Genomic DNA, 19451 nt, shown 5'->3' with positions numbered 1-19451 from the left:
AAACAATACTTACAGAAGAGAATCATCGGAGCAACAAAACTCGGGATCAGAGTTCATACATTTGTGAGTAGTTGTCATATATTCAGTTCTTACATTTTGTGGCTTTTTTAGCAATTACAGCAGATTGGTTCAGTTGTTTAACAGCAAACACTATTCGATCACATAAATAATCAAATAGACCTTTAAAAAACAAAAAAAAAACAAAAGAGGACTTAGAAATGGATCGATGAATTGCTGTGAACTAATTGGAGAAATCCTCTTTTCTTCGAACTGGATATCCTCTGCACCAAACCTCTAATCTACAACGTTCAAAATTTTAGATACCATCTTCGAAAGGACATTTAGCTCGAGGAAAATCATCATGGCTGTGTGGAAACCTTAACCAGCAGGCATGTTTGTCATTTGGGTGATAGCATTGCATCAAAACTTATACATGGAACCAGTGGTGGACCTGAATGTTAGTTTTTTTCCCCCCGGGAGGAGTGGGCAGAAGACACGGGAAAAATTTAATGCTTTTAGAAAACCTAGGGATGAAATTTTTTTTTTTTTTTTCATTTCTAGAAAAACAACTAGCCATACTTGCCCAATAAGCCCCGCCAGGCCACCGAGAGCTTTCATAAGAGATCATTTTCTCACAAATGGTTTTTGGCATACTAGCAGCCGCTGGTCACTTCCATTCTGAACATCAATAACCCGAGCTTCCCAGCGGAGCTGTGTAACAATGGTACGTGCACTCTCAATAGGACCAACCTTATCAGATATGATAACCCATCCCTGCATACATTTATGCTTGTCATTTGAGAATGCTAGTATCAAGAGCGGATAAAAAAATATGCTCATAAGATCTGTACTTTCAACAGGATAAGATGAAGAAAATCATCGAATGATCAAGAACTTTAGAGCATCTGAACTATGGGTCATTGACTATTACCTCAGGCCGGAGAATGCGATCCATCTCAAAAATTAAGTCAACCACACTGCACTGTTCTGTAGCAAGGTGTGAAAGTAGTCCCTTGGCGTGAAGTAAGTCATATGTCCGAGGGTAGGTAGGGAAAGGTTCACACCTGCATTGTAAGAACTGTTTTCTCAACACTCCATGGAAAGGTTTAGAAAATTCAAGAGATAGTGCAACAAGATAAACCACATAGAAAATTAACTGAGTAGAGAAAATATTTAATTCCTTTTAGTCATGGTTTGCATATTGGTAATAGAGGATACACTTTTTGATCGTGAAATTGGAATTAAGAGGGTGTTATCCAAATCAGACTATGTCTCGAACTATTTCAAAGAAGCTTGATGTGCTACTATGAAATTCCCACTCCACCTCCAAACGGCCTTAATGACTGATGGCTAATGTTCTTATATCCCAATATCTCAACCAAACTTGGGGAGGGAGTTCAACAATAAGCCATCCCAAGTAAAATACTAGTAAAACACAGCTGTACGAATATAATTTATATTATCCTATACTTAGAAACATGATGTCAAAAGAAACTTAAGCCCGAAAAGGGATTTCCAGAATAAGCAGCAGCTTATCAGTTCACTTTTACTTAAGAAAAACAGCGGTGAACTAGTATAGGGCACCTCTAGAACAAACATCTTACCAGTTATGCAAGACGCCTGCAAAACCTTGGTCAAAAATGATAGGAAGCGTATTAGGTTCACCTACGGGCACAACATTCATTACCCACACAGACTTTCTAGCCTCCAACAGAGCAGCATTAAAGCCTCCATAATGTGTATGCATGTCCATCACATTCCGAACCATATTATAAGGAGGCAATGGGTCTTCGTCACCCGGTCTCTTTGGGTGGTCAGAGAAAATCAAGGGAGAAAGCAATGACCAATAATTTCTTAATGACGATCTCCAGAACTCAAAGTCTTCAAAGAAATCTTCAGGATTAATTCCTGTCAAAATCGAATGATATGACTAATTGACTTTGTTTACAAACTAAAAAGAGCAGGGTTTAGAATGTTGGCAGTGCACAAAAGAAATACCAATATAGCAGCTCAAGACCTGTATGTCATCGAACTAGCGTTACTTACCATAGACATCCAGCTGATCAGAGGTTAATGAACCATATGGTCTCTTCTGAATTGGGATCCAATGCTTGGTTGTCGTCCCACTTATACACCGCGCAAGTGGTCTATAATATGACTGGACATCCTCTGCATTACAAAGCGGGGTGCTGCCCTGCTTCCTAAAATTGAACCAGGAATCATGGATAAATGAAAGATGCATGATGGCGAAAGTGGGGAGGTAGAGAGGATACAAAGTTAGCTGAAAAAATAAAATTGAGCAGTGGTGGGGAAGTGAACGAAATAAAGGAAACATCAGGCATAAGATAAAGAGTAACAAACTAGCCTCACCTAGAAATATAGCATTGAGTATCTGCAGTTTTCTGCCAGATGAAAGTCTCCTCTCGCTCTGCCAAAAGATTCCAACATAGTTTTTGAGTGAATTCTTCAAAAGGAGTTGCGATGCTGCCTTTCTTTGTGCCTACAGAACTTCCTTGATGTCTGCTTGTGGGTGATGTTAAAACAAAGTATCCTCCAGGCCTGAGTACTCTGTCAACTTCGATTAGAAAGATTCCATCTGATAGACAAACTCAAAATAAGTTCAAGAAATCATAAAAAAAATAAATTAAATCCATCACATTATGTCAAAAAACTTCGGCAACACCCACCCAATTATCCTCTTTCATTGTGCCTAGAAAGCATAAAAAAACTAATTACTAACTTGCCTTGTAGTTTAGTATAAGCATCAAAAACAAATCCAGCAGATGAAATAAATTAAATGGGTATCTTTATGTCATTAGGTGTTAAAATGCATGTACAGACAAAGTCATTATTTTTCTCTGATGATACACCTCTCTGCTGCTTATTCCAGACAGGCAAAATCTTGATTATAAAGTTCAATTTCTGTTCATCAGCTTGAAGTGTTTGAGTAATTAAGCCTTCATGAATTCATTTTGTTCTTTCATTCCAGGTAAAGCCCCCTTGAAGTATCAACTAATGTATGAGAAACACTATTACGCAACTTCTTCTTTTTTACAAATAGAAAGAGAGTCGTTAGATATTAAATGGATTACCTATCTTTTCTATTTAACCTAGGTTTTTAGTACGAACTTAGATCTAATGCATTTCCAAATTGTCACATATTCAAGAAGCATAAAAAATTTACACAGCAAAATATTTTACTTTCATTAACACGGAGAGAACTCCAAAACATACATATTTCACACAAAATTTCTGTGTTGTAGTAGGCCGACATCAAATCAAATAATGGTAGCTGCAACAGGAAATCAGAATGACGATAGCTTGACATATGTGCTGAACCCAAATATCAATTTTATTTTCCTACAATGTAAAAAGTTACGATAAAGTACATTGTCCACAGTTGCTTAGTTTAAGGACTCATTCTTAGAGAAATAAGAAAATTCTCCACGAACCCAAGGGGGGCAAAGCATTGCCTTAAAATTGCTTGACATGAAGAGGAAAGACCATCACCCCAATGCCAAACAAAGAAAATACCTTTGTCATCCCAGAAAATGCCACACTGAGTGCAATGAACCATGTCATATGATAGCGATGGAAATGGTAGCTGTCTTGAAATGAAGCTTCCAATGATAGCTGGTAGACCTCTCTCAAGGGCTAGCTGAACTTGGCTACCGGTTGACTCATAAGCTGCTATACAAACGGCCATCAACTTGAGCGTGAGCAAGTGAGCGTCAAAGCTACCAAATCCACAGCCAATGTCTAATACATTGCGCACCTGTAATTTAGCAGAGACAAATTCATCAACTACCAAATTAGGTAGATAGAAATTTATCTGCTATGACGAAAGATAAAATGCATAACAATTTCACAAAATAAAAGAAAACAAATTTTAAACTTTTCGGGATTTTCCTAACCAACACAACTTGCGTTTGCAAAAGAAAACCTGGTGCAGTCGGCAAAACTGTGAATTAAGAAGAGATGATAGGCTTGGTAGAGATAACTTACACCAGCTTCACGGAATTCAGCATCACTTCCCAATCCTATCATCTCAGCAATCTGGTGAGAATAACCCTTGACACCATCAACAATCGTACCATCATCCGAGTGAAAGGAAATTTGATTCTCTTCCAGCAACATTAACCTGCAAAAATTCAAAGGTACAACAATAATGGAATAGATGACAAATATAATATTTAAATTACAGAAGTTGCATATGGCCACTAATACAATGGAACTGAAAAGTTTGAATCCAAAAATTTCCAACCAAGTTAAGAATAACTACCTTTTTGTCATGCTTCCAGATGAAAGGAATTGGTCTTTGCTTAGTTTAACATTCCCAGTCCATACAACATCCCTACTACTGGGCCAATTCAGAGGAATCTTATAATCTTTAGGGGGTCGGATCAAGCAACGTTGATGGTCGTGTAATACTTCACAGTGACGATCAAACTCCTCCCCATCTTTAAAACCAGCTAGCAAACTAGCAGACACATTGTAGCATGGCACATGATTCTCTCTTTCCTTCCCACAAAGATCGAAATCCTTTACATTAACAGACCCTAGATTTTTTAAATCGGAATAATCACTCAGTGCTCTCTCTTTCAATCTTCTATAGTTCAAATAAATTTCAGGTCTTGCAGAAGCAGTCACAGCATCAAATGTAGTGGAAGAAGATCCAAAAAGTGCGATCAAAACAAAGACACTAACTAGACACAAAATCAACCAGTTGAGCGGGGGTCTAGAGCCGAAAATCAAAGATAGTTTATTGTACCAAGAGCTTCTCATGTCCAAACTCTGCAATAATCTTCAAACACATGCAAAATTCCCCCTCAGTACTCCAACGTCAATGTCAAAGAATTCCAAAAGCCGTGAGTATCATCAGACACAATCTTTCATGCATAAAGTGATCAAGACTCCAAACTTTCTCAGCCAGCATCGGCAAAAATCCCAAACAAGCATCCACAAACCAAAGAATAGCCAATTTCTCGGTCACTTTCCGTAGTCAAGCATTAACCAAATATCAACAAATGGCGGCACAATGATTCACTCCTTGGCTATGACAACCAAACTCAGAACACAAAAACCTCCCACTCAAACTTATACTTACACACATGAACTGCCACATGAAATCAATTAACCTCCACAATTCCGTCTGAAAACAATGCTGAATCCAAGATATCAGAAAGCCTTTCTTTTTCAACAATCAACAACTCTGAAAGTAAAACAAACAAAAATCCAGATCAAATCAAACCTGCATGACTGCGTCGTCAGAGCAAAGAAAAATCAACAGAACCACTACACGACACAATCTAATCCCAAAAACCTTTCCCCAGAAACTCACGCAGATCCTTCACTCGGATCAGATCCACCACACGTTACAACAACGCAATAATTCAGCATTATCACAAAACATAAAGCAATAAAAGATAAAAATAACCAAATAAACCTTAAAAAGCGATCATCCGAGGTTTCGCTCACCTGTAGCTCAAGTGCGCATATACTGAAGAGAGTACACAAATATCAAGCAGAGCTCAATTCTTCATCGACATTTAGACAGGAAAGAGAGAAAGTTGCAGCTTTCTGACCCGTGAATTATCTATAACATGGGAAGTTTACGAGAGTACATATAGATGAAGCACAGTTCGATCCGCCATTGACATGTAGAGAGAGAGTTGCAGCTTTTTGCTGCGTAAATTCTCTATCTTTGATTAAAAAAAATTTACTTTCAGAGAGCGTTGGATTTATATATAAATTCCAAGATCCAATCCGGTAAGCTCGCACATTGAGAGATGAGGAGGGGGACGATTCTTAATAACTGATGAAAATGGAATAATTATTTCACCACCCCACAGTTATTGGTATTTACACTTTTAGTCCTTTAGAAATTTTAAACTATTTATAGTAATTTGATTGTTTTGCTTTTTCTAAAGTTGCCATCTTTGTTAAAAGTTGGGGCATTGTTCCGGTAAAAATCTTGGGGATTGTTGATTTTTATACTTCTTTTGACCAAGAGCATTCAAATGTTAATTCATAGTAAATTAGGTTATTATTTATGTCTTGTGAATCGAAATAATTTTTTTTTTAAAATATATATGCTCGTTTTAAGTATGAACATATATAATTGTCGTTGAAACGATCGTCGTACAACTTAAATTTTTTAAGTTTTCGTGATCTTAACTACACAAATTGAAATCTTTAAAATAAAAAAATTTCCAAAGGCCAAAATCTTCAATGATAAGCTTGACTTTTTTGTTTACACCTAGAAGAAATGATGAGGGATATTAGCAAAATATAATTGTGATGCCAAAGGGATTATGAATGAAGCTCATGATGTCCCCATCTTCACTAATACGACTAGGACGTTAAGGTATAGGTGACCCCAAATGTTTTTATAAATAATTTAGATTTTCCTATTGTTGTATAGCTATCAATCATCAAAGGGAGCTTCTTGATCATTTAATTGTGAACAACGATTTTTTTTATTTCTTCATATACATGTGTGTATATGTGATAGTTTAATCATGAGACCGTCTCACGGATCTTAATATGTGAGACGAGCCAACTCTACCCATATTCACAATAACAAAATAATATTTTTAACATAAGAAGTAATATTTTTTCATGGATTACCCAAATAAGAGATCCGTCTTACAAATACGACTCGTAAGACCATCTCACACAAGTTTTTGCCCATATAGATATAGTGAATGACATCTCAAGAACCAAACGATGGGATTAAAACCAAAAAAAAAAAATGAGACAGAAATTCTCCCCCATGAGTAAAGACAATAATTAGATTAGTAAATTGCAAAAAGGGGACTCCAATTCAATACAGATTTGCTAAATTTAAAAGTATGTGCAATAATTTAAGAATTATTTCGTGAAGTCGAAGAATATATATATAATAATTAAGAAACATCTAGTGCACGTTAGTATAATAATTGCACTCTTTAATCATATTGTCGTGTATGTTTTATTTCATGAATATAAAATTAGTGCATAGTTGGTGTAAAATAGGCTCGTCACATTACCTAATATTCGTTGGTTAGGTAAATTGGCTCGTAAATTGTCTTTGATGACGGTTTAAATCTTCTCAAATAATATAAATAAATAACTTCTAAAAATTAATTCAATTTTATACATATCGTTTCCCAATATAAATAAAATGCATACAATTATTTAATTATTGAAAAATAAAATTTGGAGTGAACATCGTCCGTTAAAATGTATCTTGAATGCGAAATATGAATTTTCAGAAATTTAAATTTATGAAAATTCATTTTTTTTCTGGCACAAGGAAGATCAACTTCCTTAATCTTAGCCATAACAAAGTTGGCAAAAACTTGTGTGAGACGATTTCATATGTCGTATTTTGTGAGACAGATATTTAGACCATTCATGAAAAAATATTACTTTTTATTTTAAGAGTATTACTTTTTATAGTGAATATCGGTAGGACTAACTCGTCTCACAGATAAAGATTCGTGAGACCGTTTCACAAAATATTACAATAAGAAGTTTTAACCCCTCCACAATTCTATATTGGAAGCTCTAATTCTCGTATCACCCATTAACAATCTTAATTCGACTTCTTCCGGATTATGGCGATCGAGTCGAATGTGAAGGGAAGAGATGAACAACCGCGTCTCCAAAACTCGAAGTCTCCAAGGTCGTCATAAAATAATAAGATACGATTTGAAAACCGTAGAATTTTGAGATAATACGACCAATTATCAGTTGGTTAAAATAAAAAACTCAATGTAGAATATTGCTGCAGGAAAATGAGTTGTGAAGACTTGGCGTGTGCCATGACGTACAAGTTCTAAGTTTGACAATTTTTTATACATATAGATCCAATGTTTCATGCATGCACACTTTTGAATTGGTAAAAAAATATTATTATAATCGAGTCTCGAACCTGAGTTTTTATCTGAAACTTACAATGTTGATGAACACTAAACTATTTTATATCGGGCATCAAACTTTTGCTCCATGTACTTAGAAATGTACGCAAATATCACAGATCTATTAAATATTTTGAAATGGTATTAAAAATACGTATAATGATGCAATTCTTCGTATGAAGAAGAGTTGAAAAATAGAAGAGATGCGATAACTGTGGTCCCAATTACATAGGTGATAGGATCGGGCAAAAGATACCGTGATGTAAAAATAGCTTAAAAATGCATCCAACACCTATAAAATTCTGCAACATCTAATATAGTGGGCGATAGTTGAACCATCACAATTTCGAGTTCGCCGGTAAAATACGACATCTGTCACTCTATCTGCAGAAGGGAAAATATGATAAAATTATGTAATTTTTCTAACGTTGTGAAAAAACCAATTTAAGATTTTTAAAACTGTTGATCATTGGATTAGAAAATGATATAAAGCCCGTTTCTACTTGAGTTCTGAGGACAAACTACTCAAAATATGGTTGGAAGTTGATGTATGGTAGAAGTTCGGCTGTTACTAAAAGAAACCCCTTTGGTTTCTTCAATTCTCAAAATCAAGCCAAAAAAGTAATATCAGTCAAAAAGTAAGTTCTCAATTCTCCATGCAAGAAATCTTAGGGGTGTTGGCTGTCGGCAACTAAAAAGTTTAATGCAGGACCACTGTAGGGGACCTTCTATTGCCAAAAAAGGTGTGCCTCCAAAACAAAATGTAAGGTGATTTAACTCTAGCATATTCCTAGTTGAGTATCTGTTCTAGATTAAAATTACCGAATCAAATGAAAAATTAATCACCATGTAATTTCATCACTACTAAATTTGGAGTATTTATTCTGTAATTTGTCGAAATTTTGACATGTTAAACTATTAAAGAAACTATATAATATATTAAACTAGATTAAAGAATCTATATTTTGACAATGACAACCATCGGGATGATTTGAGATCATGCTCGGACGTAAAATCATATATTAAGATAATAATTGCATGATAGGATTAAACTCATTAAAAAAAGTTCGGAAAGTGATAAAAGGATTATATAATTTACAAGATAGAATCCAAAAAAGAGTAAAAACATAAAGTAAAAAATCAAACTATAACTACGCACCTTTAAAACATTTGGCAGTCTTACAAGGTGCAAGCTCCCATTGTATTCACAAGAATCTCCTCATTTAGTGAACGACCTACACATGAGTAATCCTTGTTTTAAATCTGCCAGTCGGTTATGTATCTCGAAATTTATGAAAAATATACCTATGAAAACAATTTTGTTGGTTTTGTTCTCCCCATCTCTCCACTGGCGACTTGGAACAATCTCATATATTTCTCTCACTGCCTGCAAAACAGTTGTAAACCTATTAAGAAATGATAAACTATAGAAAATGCAAGTTACAAAAGATAAAAGCATGTGCTGCTAAAATAATCGAGAGACTAAAAGGTTCTTTTCATTGCACAAAATGAAAATCGTGATCAATTGTATAACAGGACTTGAGATCAATCAAGTTGCAAGTTGGTCCTCGAACAATAAACATTATAAAAGTATCTTCAAGTTTAACTTTCACAAAATTTAGTTTAACACAGTACCTGCAGTGTGTGAAGTTGATTTGAATTCCTGACATTTAGAACCCCTTTGCATCGATAAACATCCATTCCATACTTCTTATCCCAAAGAATTTCCTCAATCCACATTCTAACCTAGATAAAGACAGCATTCCTGAGTATAATTGCAACATCGGTACTAGGCAAAATAAAAGGCCCTCTGATAAGCAGAAACTGATGCAAGATTGCACTACTACTCCATTAAAGGCACATTCAAATAAATAAATATATTATGAATACTCATATACTAAAAAAATCATAAATATTTTACTATCATCACATTGAAAGCAAATTTCGAAAATAGGTTCCCCGGAAAGCTAAACGAAGATGCTCTGAATGTTACATATATCCTGACAACATCTCATCTAGCAGCCGTTTCAACAAGTACCTTCTCAAGATCAAGTTTCTTTGGCTCACAAATGCACAAGGTTCTCACACCACTATCATGAATATCTGTGGTAGATAGAGTTCTATTTTCTTCCAACAGAGCTTCCAAATGAGCACTACGCTGAAATGAAAGGAAACTTTGATGTTGCTCACTTCCTCAACTGTTAAATAGAAAACAAGAGAACATGTGCATAAAGATAATTCTAATGGGTGACTAACTGTAGCACCATATGCTTGACGATTTAGTATCATGGACAAGTCGACTTGACACTGCACTGAATGAATGATGTTGGCAAGAGAATTGATACTAAATATATCCTTTTCCAAATCTTTCAGAACTGCTTTCGAATCGTCTGAAGACACTAGATCGACCTTATTAATAATCACTACATCCTGAAAAAAGAAAAGAAAGAAGCATCTGAACTGTCCTTATCACATAACCCAGCAAAAACCATGAGGACTGTGGATCTTTGGAAGAGGAAACAATCACAAAGAATGACGAATTACCGCAAATGCTATTTGATGGTATGCTTCTGGAAATGAAGAAGATTCCTTATTTAATTTGAGCTGATAACGTAGGTTTTTGGCATCCACGACCTATAAGAAAAGAAAAATCCAATGACAGAAGCTTCATTAGAATCAAAATGAGATAGGAGTTACCAAGAGTTCTATTTGATGGCCATGACAAGAGACTCACAGTGACAATAGAGTCAAGCCTGACAGCTGATTCCAATTGGTCATCCAACCAAAGTACAGATGCTAGAGGAGCAGGATTTGCCAACCCAGTGGTCTCTAGTAATATATGGTCAAGCCTATACAGAACAAAAAACAAAAGTAACTTATGGACTTTCCTGGGTGATCTGCCACCACTGATATCTTCTACGAAGACTCTATTTCGTTTTCTGAGAAATGTTTCCTCGAGAAATTTTCCCAAGAACTTGGTTCGTAGCAACAAAGGTCAGTCATTATATGCGCGCATCATATCAATTACTAATATTCATCTCAACGAGGTAGATGCAGTGATATTGAGCTCCCTTTACTCAAGCTTGTAAGTTGTAATAAAACATCAAAGGCAAAAGTCACATGGTGCGAGAAACTAAGAAAAAAGATTTTCATTGAAGCGTATATGTGCACAAGCATGCCCTCACATTAACTTTCTTAAACAAAATGTAGTCTATGGTATGCTGCCTGCACATATATATTAGTTATTGTTGCAATTACCGTTAAAACGACAAATTAAAGCATGCCAATGGAACACATGATCAACTCATTTCTTGATTTCACTTCAGAAGTCACATAAAATATAAAAACATATAGATATGCAATTGGGAAAGAATAATATTAGTAATTAAAAAAAATGCCACATTTGCTCTGGAGATTGAAGAATAAAATTTTCTTTGAGAAGAATATAATCGAAAAACAAACATTACACATGATAATGCATTTCGTCATCAATTACCATCTAAAAACCCACTAGTTTGCAAATAATCAATCAGAAACCGAAACATAGTAAAGAAAATTAAACCTTTCTTTTCTCTGCACGAGTTGCTCTAGAGCCTGAACCAAGCTATGCTTTACAGTGCAGCAAATGCACCCATTTGCAAGCTCAACCCACTCCTCCACAAGTGCCCCACCTTCTCCTTCATTAATCATTGCTCTCTCCACTCCAATCTCTTCCCCAAACTCATTTAATATAACTGCAATTCTCTTCCCATGCTTCCCATTCAATATATGGTTCACCAACTGAAAGGAAAGGAAAACACGAGCGCAAGTTCAATCACACACAAGTTTAAAATATAAAGTGCACATAACAGTGAGCAATGACATCATATAATTTTCCGATTTTCTTACAAACCGTAACAGCAAATTTTTTACTCATAAATGTATAGAAATGAATTGCACGATTCAATCTACTCTCAGAATTCCTCGGAACAGGCAAAAATAACTTCAAACAGTACAAGTTAAACTTCATAATCTACACATATTGTATAATATCTACAAAATCTTACGAAACATCAATAAAAAAGACAATTCAAGAGAAATTGAAGACTCAAGGTTAGCTCAAATCTAGTTAGCATCTGCACTTAATCAATTAACAAGCAAGAATTGATCATTTCCTTGAACTCGCATTGATGCATTCATGCTAAGTTTTATACGGACATATCAGCAATCTTAGGTTAAATAACACTAATCTCTTCCTAATTTCATTATCTACCGTGGATTTTCCGGCGCCGAGATAGCCTGTGATGACGGTGACGCCGACCGCCGGAGCTTCAGGGACATCCATCCGAAGGATCTGATCGGAAGCCTGCGATGGAGCATATTCATCAACGGCATCGCTTATAGAAACGGCGAGAGGTGCCGGATCCTCTTCGGCCTCGTGTTCCATGTTCGGTAAACAAGACGGTAGAAAATGTTTCTGGGTTGGGCCACAGATAGGAGAGCAATGCGGGTTGGCCAAACCCGAGACCCATCCCACTTCATATTGGACTACTCTCATCTCACCTCTTGAATTTACGGATTCAGGGTATGTCAACTTGCTCTTTTTTTAAAAAAAAATACAAAATAAAAATATTTTAAAATTAATTAATTATTAAAATTATTTTTCAATTTATATTAACAATATTTTAAAAAAATATTATAAATTAAAAAACAACAAATTTTACTCGATTAATAATTAATAAAAACATATATGATTATATATACACATATTAAATATATCATAACAATTTAAAGCATTTTGCTCATACAATGACATTGGACAATTTCAAATCACAGATTCTCAAATACATCATCTTCATTGGGAACCAATGCCACAATATCAGTTCCGACAAGCTCAAGATGAAGATTCAAGCCGCCAACATGAATGCTGACATGTCCACGGGTGAAAAATCACATTGAGGCATCTCCAACCCTGCGCCAAAATGGCGTGAAACGCCATTTTGGCGCAGGGGAGAAGCTCCAATGGGAGGTGCGCTATCTTCAAAATAGCGCACCTCCCATTTCCTCTGCGCCAATAACCCCTGCGCCAAATTGGCGCAGGGAAATTTATTATTTTTAAATTTATTTTTTGTTTTTTTTAATTATAAATATTTAATAATTATAAATATTATATATTTAATAATATGATATTATTATTATATTAATTTAATAATTAGATATATTTAAATAATATTTTTTATTATTTTAAAAATTAGATATTTAATAATAAAAATTAAAATATTTAATTATATAAATATATTTTTAAATATTTTATAATTAAACATCTAACACACAAATTTATTGAATAATATTTAAACATTCAAGTTCACAGTTAAAATAAAAATACAAATTCGAATTCAGATAATTTAAATACAAATATAATAAAAGAAAACAAACTAAATCACAAATAATTTGAAAATTCGAATCCGAGAATATGTAATTATACTAAAGGATAAACAAATTAAATCATCAATAATTATAAAATGTAATTATAATTATATTACTAAATTTAAAAATTATAAATCTGATAACTAATATTAACATTAATTATAATTATATTGTTAAATTTATAGATAAATAGTAAACAAACGGAATATTCTAGGAATATACTTTTTAGGTTAAGATTTGAAGTAAATGGGTTGGAGATGAATGTTATATTTGATGCAGAAACTGCACTATTTTGGTACAAAAATTGCACCAAAATAGATTTATGGGTTGGAGATGGCCTGATACAAAAAATGAAGAAGCTGATTGCAAAAAGCTGAAAAAGAAAAGAAAAGGGCGGAAAGGGCTAGAGGTCAAGAAAGTTGAACAGAAGAAAAGTTAAGATGAAGAAGCCAAAAGGAAGAGAGGTGGTGGTTGTGGCAGTGGCAATGGTGGCGCAAGATTTCGTTGATAATTTTGTTTGTTTTTAGATGTAACAGGTTATTCTTTAATATTTACAATTGTAACAATGTCATTTTATTTACTCAATTAAATATATTTTTTAAATTCTCTCTTATACTTAAATGTGTTTCTATGTAACAATTATACCTCGTTTTGAAGATTTGATTTTGTCATTACCAAAAAGAGAAAAATTTTAGTTTGACAGATACCATAATTTTTGGTAATGCCAAAAATAACATCAAATTGTTTCAGCTCCAACTATTATTCTTATATATATACATGACTCTAATTTCTGGACAAGTCAAGCTCGTATCGTTCTATCAGAAGCTCAAGTTGCACAGATCATCTAAAGATCATCACTTGAATCTTTTATATCCAGACAGTTCTATCGAAGAATAGTTCAGAGTCTTACGGTTCAACTCTAACTGCAATCCAACCGATTAGATATTAACAGATCAATATAGATGTTGGATAAATGAATAATGAAGAGGTGTTGAGTTGTATAGGGAAGTGGGATGTCTCAATATGGCTTGTCCCACATTGAGAAAATCACCACATGAAGTTTCCCTAATAAGCTCCAAGTTGAGACAAGGGTTTGGGCCCCAAGGGGTACCAGAAGTTTTTAGAAGGGGGAAGACGCTCATAGGCTGTGTCTCGGTGAAACACACGCGCGCGCGCTCGTCTCGTCTCGGGTGCGATGCGGTGCGGTCTTTGACCAAAGTTAATCTTTTTAGACCAAATTTATTTGGAAACTAAATTTTAACTCAACAAAGATGCACAAGAGTGTGCATGGTGCACGCACTCGGACAGAACTGGGCGCGCGGGGGCGCCACATCCCGCGCGGACGCGCGCATGTCACTGGAATTCGAGCATCGGGCCAGAACTGGGCGTGCGGGCGCGCGCGCCCTACTGTGAAATGCGCGCACCTTACAGTGCAGGGCGCGCGGCCGCGCAGCTACTCGCGCGGCCGCGCGCGCCCTACTGTGCGCGTACTCGGGGAAAACAGAACAGCGCGCGCGGCCGCGCGTAATGTCGCGCGGCTGCGCGTGCATGTCTGGTCGTGAGCGCACCAAACGTTTTGCGCGGCTCTTGATGGTCTAGGCATGCTTTGAAGGCTGCTGTTGCCCCACCAATGTACCCCTTGTCTAGAAGTGTGTCTCCTCATTACATCCGGTCTGAAGAAACATGTCTCTTCAAAGCAACCGGTGATCATCTATAAATAATCCCTCCATTCTAAGGTGGCTGAATTTTTGTGGTCTCTCCTCTTGTCATATTGCTGCACAAATTTTCGAAAAACATTTAGAAAGCAGTTGCATATTTTTGTTCGCTGATATCAAGGCTTTGTAGTGCTGCAAAGTTTTGACTTGAAGTCGTTGTATCTTGGGGACGATTGCTTGAAACGTATAGCACTTTGATACGGGCAATTTCGTCTTGCGGAGAAAGGATCTTCCTTGCCTCGACTTGATCTTTTGCTGCTGTTGTTCGTGATTCAAGAGCCAAATTTCAGAAACGCAGAGAAGAGGTAACAACAAGCGCAAGACGAAATTTATCGCTTATTCTCTTCTCGTTTCTGAAGAATGTCGACTCCTCCTCCTACGCCAATGCCTACCGTCCCTACTGCTCCTGCACATGGCGAAAAGCCTGCAAAGTTCAATGGTGCCGACTTCAAACGTTGGTAGCAGAAAATGCTATTCTACCTCACAACACTAAGCTTATCTCGATTCCTTAAAGAGGATTCCCCTGTCATTGATGTGGACGATGACGACTCCCAACGAAGATCTGCTGTGGATGCGTGGAACCACAGTGACTTTCTTTGCCGCAACTACATCCTTAATGGCCTCGATGATACACTATACAGTGTCTACTGTTCTGTTAAAACTGCCAAGGAACTTTGGGACTCATTGGAAAAGAAATACAAGACAGAAGACGCGGGCATAAAGAAGTTCGTCGTTGGCAAATTCCTTGACTTCAAAATGGTGGACACCAAATCCGTAATAAGCCAGGTACAACAAATTCAAATTATAATTCATGATTTGTTGGCAGAAGGAATGGAAATCAATGAACCATTTCAAGTGGCGGCCATCATAGAGAAGTTGCCACCAATGTGGAAAGACTTCAAGAATTACCTTAAGCACAAGCGCAAGGAGTTGAAACTTGAAGATCTGATTGTGAGGCTTCGGATTGAGGAAGACAGTCGTACTTCTGAAGCCAAGTCATACAAGAGAACAATGGAGGCCGAGGCCAAAGCCAATCTAACAGAATCGAGCACTAGCCACAAAAGAAAGCGCCCTCAAAATGAGAAGCGAGGGCAGGCCAAAAAGTTCAAAGGAACTTGCTACAACTGTGGCAAGCCAAATCATATGGCCAAGGATTGTCGTCTTCCAAGGAAAGACAACAAAAACCAGAATCCAAGGCAAGCCAATGTCGTCGAAGAAAGGCATGTACCAATAGACCTATCAAGACTTGATCTATCCGCAGTTGTCTTTGAAACCAACTTGGTGGATAATCCAAGGGAATGGTGGGTAGATACCGGATCAACTAGCCACATATGTGCTGAAAAGGCAATGTTCTCGTCCTACACTACTGTAAGTGATAGGAAACTGTTTATGGGAAATTCTACGACGTCTGAGGTCGTAGGAATTGGCAAAGTGGTGTTGAAGATGACTTCCGGAAAAGAGATGACATTGTTGAATGTGCTGCATGTGCCAGACATTCGAAAGAACTTGGTTTCTGGATCGTTGTTGAGTAAGGCGGGTTTTAAACTTGTGTTTGAGTCGGACAAGTTTGTCCTTACTAAGGCTGGTGTATTTGTAGGAAAAGGGTACCAAGATAATGGTCTCTTTAAACTCAATGTAATGAATGTTTACCGCCATGAGGCGAAGAATAAAGTGAATGATTCTGTTTACTTGGTAGAATGTTCTAATTTATGGCATGAAAGATTAGGACATGTTAACTTCAACACATTAAAAAGACTTGCAAATTTAAATGTAATACCTGCATTTAAAAGAAATCCACAAGATAAGTGTGAGATTTGTGTTGAAGCAAAGATGGCCTAAGCTTCATTCTATTCTGTGACAAGAAGTACTAATCCACTTGAGTTAATTCACACTGACGTATGGGATTTAAAGTTTGTGCAAACTCGAGGTGGTAATAAGTACTTCATAACATTCATTGAGGATTGCACAAGGTTCTGTTACGTCTACTTATTGAAAAGTAAAGATGAAGCTATAGAAGCTTTCAAAAATTATAAGAATGAGGTGGAGAATCAATTGAATTCAAAGATCAAAATGATTCGAAGTGATAGAGGTGGAGAGTATGTCGCTCCATTTGAAGAATTGTGTACAAACTTTGGCATAATTCATCAAATAACAGCACCATACTCACCTCAATCAAATGGAGTTGCAGAACGTAAAAATCGCACTCTTAAGGAAATGATGAATGCTTGTTGATAAATTCGGGCTTACCTCAAAACTTGTGGGGGGAAGCAATACTATCTGCAAACCACATTCTTAATAAAATACCACACAAAGGGAAAGATGAAACTCCATATGAGTTATGGAAGGGTCGCAAACCATCTTATAAATACCTAAAAGTGTGGGGGTGTTTGGCTAAAGTAGAGATACCAAAGCCAAAACAAGTTAAAATTGGACCCAAAACTGTTGACTGCATTTTTATTGGATATGCCTATAATAGTAGTGCATATAGGTTTTTGGTGCATAAGTCAATGATTCCTGATGTTAATGAAGGAACAATTATGGAATCAAGGAATGCAATATTTTTTGAAAACAACTTTCCTTGTAAGGAAAGAAAAGAAGGTTCCATTAAACGGTCTTATGAATCTACTATTGATTCTAAAGAAGTAAATGAAGAACCAAGACGTGGAAAGAGAGCAAGAATTGAAAAGTCCTTTGGTCCTGACTTTATGACTTACATGTTAAATGATGAACCAAGAACTATTCAAGAAGCTCTATCCAATCCCGAAGCTCCTTTTTGGAAAGAAGCTATAAATTCTGAAATAGAATCCATCATGCATAATAATACGTGGGAGTTGACTGATCTCCCTCCGGGTTGTAAGCCTTTAGGATGCAAGTGGATCCTTAAAAGGAAATACAAAGAAGATGGATCTATTGACAAATATAAAGCCCGTTTGGCGGCTAAAGGGTTCAAACAAAAAGAAGGATATGACTTCTTTGACACATATTCTCCAGTCACTAGGATTACGTCCATTCGTGTCCTCATAGCTATTGCTGCATTGCATAACCTAGAGATTCACCAAATGGATGTAAAGACAGCCTTCTTGAATGGAGAATTGGAAGAGGAAATATACATGGAACAACCCGAGAGGTTTGTCGTTCCCGGACAAGAAAGGAAGGTGTGTAAACTTGTCAAGTCACTATACGGACTCAAACAAGCACCTAAGCAATGGCATGAAAAATTTGACACTACAATGAAGTCAAATGGTTTCAAAATCAACGAATGTGATAAATGCGTTTATATTAAAGGCAATGCAAGTGATTATGTCATTGTATGCCTTTATGTAGACGACATGTTGATAATGGGAAGTAATCATGAGTTGATTATAAATGCCAAGAATATGTTGAAAAGGTCTTTTGATATGAAAGACTTGGGGTTGTGTGATATCATATTAGGGATTAAAATCTCTAGAATGCATGAAGGAATAGTGTTATCACAAACTCACTATGTTGAAAAGGTGCTTGAAAGGTTCAGTACCTTAAACATTCGACCTGCTAGAACTCCTATAGATTTAGGTGTTCATTTGGCAAAGAATAGAGGAGAACCCATCTCACAACTTGAATATGCAAGGATCATTGGTAGTCTAATGTACTTGACTAACTGTACTCGTCCAGATCTTGCATATTCAGTGAATAAGTTAAGTAGGTTCAAAAGTAATCCAAGTAAGGATCATTGGAAAGCCTTAATGAGAGTGCTTGGATATTTGAAATATACATTGAAATATGGTTTAGTATATTCAAAATATCCGGCAGTATTAGAAGGATACTGTGATGCCAATTGGATATCTGACACAAAAGACTCCAAGTCCACTAGTGGATATGTATTCACAATAGGTGGAGGAGCGGTGTCATGGAAATCGTCTAAGCAAACGTGTATAGCTCGATCCACTATGGAATCCGAGTTCATAGCATTAGACAAAGTTGGGGAAGAAGCTGAATGGCTAAGAAACTTCCTAGAAGATATTCCTTGTTGGAATAAGCCAGTGCCTTCCATTAACATTCATTGCGATAGTCAATCGGCAATAGGAAGAGCACAAAGTAGTATGTACAATGGTAAGTCTCGTCACATTCGACGGAGACATAATACCATAAGACAATTGATCTCAAATGGGGTTATTTCTGTTGAATTTGAAATCAAAGGAAAACCTAGCGGATCCGTTTACTAAAGGTATAAATAGAGATCAAATGTATAAGTTGTTGAGAGGAATGGGCTTAAACCCACAAAATGAAATATTTATAGCGGTAACCCAACCTCGTGAAGTGGAAATCCCATGACCTTGGTTCAATGGGACAACTAAGTTATAAATATTAGTCTGAGCACTTGGAATAAATAAAGGCTCATTCCTATAAAATCCAAGTAGAAAATACCTGCAACATGTGGTGAGGTTAA

General features: G+C 36.2%; 2 protein-coding genes across 7 annotated transcripts; both read right to left on the bottom strand.

Annotated features, from left to right (window-relative positions):
* Positions 1-30: 30 nt before the first annotated feature.
* On the bottom strand, positions 31-5792 carry LOC140815909 (probable methyltransferase PMT5). Of its 3 annotated transcripts, XM_073174940.1 has the most exons (10): positions 5479-5792; positions 4283-5212; positions 4006-4141; positions 3535-3775; positions 2371-2596; positions 2047-2201; positions 1605-1908; positions 932-1064; positions 580-774; positions 31-451 (listed from the first exon to the last, which is right to left on the bottom strand). In XM_073174940.1, the coding sequence occupies exons 2-9, from the start codon at positions 4783-4785 to the stop codon at positions 625-627; spliced, it is 1848 nt and encodes a 615-aa protein (XP_073031041.1). In that variant the 5' UTR covers positions 4786-5212; positions 5479-5792; the 3' UTR covers positions 31-451; positions 580-624. The 3 variants fall into 3 exon arrangements, with proteins under 3 accessions (XP_073031041.1, XP_073031042.1, XP_073031040.1); XM_073174941.1 differs by having other exon boundaries at positions 31-774; positions 5447-5792; XM_073174939.1 differs by having other exon boundaries at positions 31-774.
* A 2348-nt stretch (positions 5793-8140) lies between these two features.
* Positions 8141-12374, bottom strand: LOC140817156 (uncharacterized). 4 transcript variants are annotated; one of them, XM_073176782.1, is made up of 10 exons: positions 12157-12373; positions 11467-11684; positions 10639-10753; positions 10449-10538; positions 10161-10334; positions 9943-10062; positions 9540-9650; positions 9210-9291; positions 9051-9139; positions 8141-8276 (listed from the first exon to the last, which is right to left on the bottom strand). In XM_073176782.1, the coding sequence occupies exons 1-9, from the start codon at positions 12328-12330 to the stop codon at positions 9084-9086; spliced, it is 1140 nt and encodes a 379-aa protein (XP_073032883.1). In that variant the 5' UTR covers positions 12331-12373; the 3' UTR covers positions 8141-8276; positions 9051-9083. The 4 variants fall into 4 exon arrangements, with proteins under 4 accessions (XP_073032883.1, XP_073032884.1, XP_073032885.1 ...); XM_073176783.1 differs by having other exon boundaries at positions 8141-8284; positions 9057-9139; XM_073176784.1 differs by having other exon boundaries at positions 8141-8288; positions 9064-9139.
* Positions 12375-19451: the final 7077 nt, after the last annotated feature.

Source organism: Primulina eburnea, chromosome 16 (assembly GCF_022965805.1).
Source record: "Primulina eburnea isolate SZY01 chromosome 16, ASM2296580v1, whole genome shotgun sequence".
Classification (NCBI taxonomy): Eukaryota; Viridiplantae; Streptophyta; class Magnoliopsida; order Lamiales; family Gesneriaceae; genus Primulina; species Primulina eburnea.
This window is presented reverse-complemented; position numbering and strand designations above follow the sequence as displayed.

Bases quoted from the DNA above. Each gene is read 5' to 3' on its own strand.
- LOC140815909 (XM_073174941.1), bottom strand. From the start codon at position 4,785: ATGAGAAGCTCTTGGTACAATAAACTATCTTTGATTTTCGGCTCTAGA. The intron at 1,909-2,046 runs GTAAGTAACGCT...CGATTTTGACAG, and splicing joins TGATCAGCTGGATGTCTATG to GAATTAATCCTGAAGATTTC. The intron at 775-931 runs GTAATAGTCAAT...AAATGTATGCAG, and splicing joins ATCGCATTCTCCGGCCTGAG to GGATGGGTTATCATATCTGA.
- LOC140817156 (XM_073176782.1), bottom strand. From the start codon at position 12,330: ATGGAACACGAGGCCGAAGAGGATCCGGCACCTCTCGCCGTTTCTATA. The intron at 11,685-12,156 runs GTAGATAATGAA...CTTTCCTTTCAG, and splicing joins TCGGCGCCGGAAAATCCACG to TTGGTGAACCATATATTGAA. The intron at 9,651-9,942 runs GTACTTGTTGAA...GTCTTTATCTAG, and splicing joins AGAAACTTGATCTTGAGAAG to GTTAGAATGTGGATTGAGGA.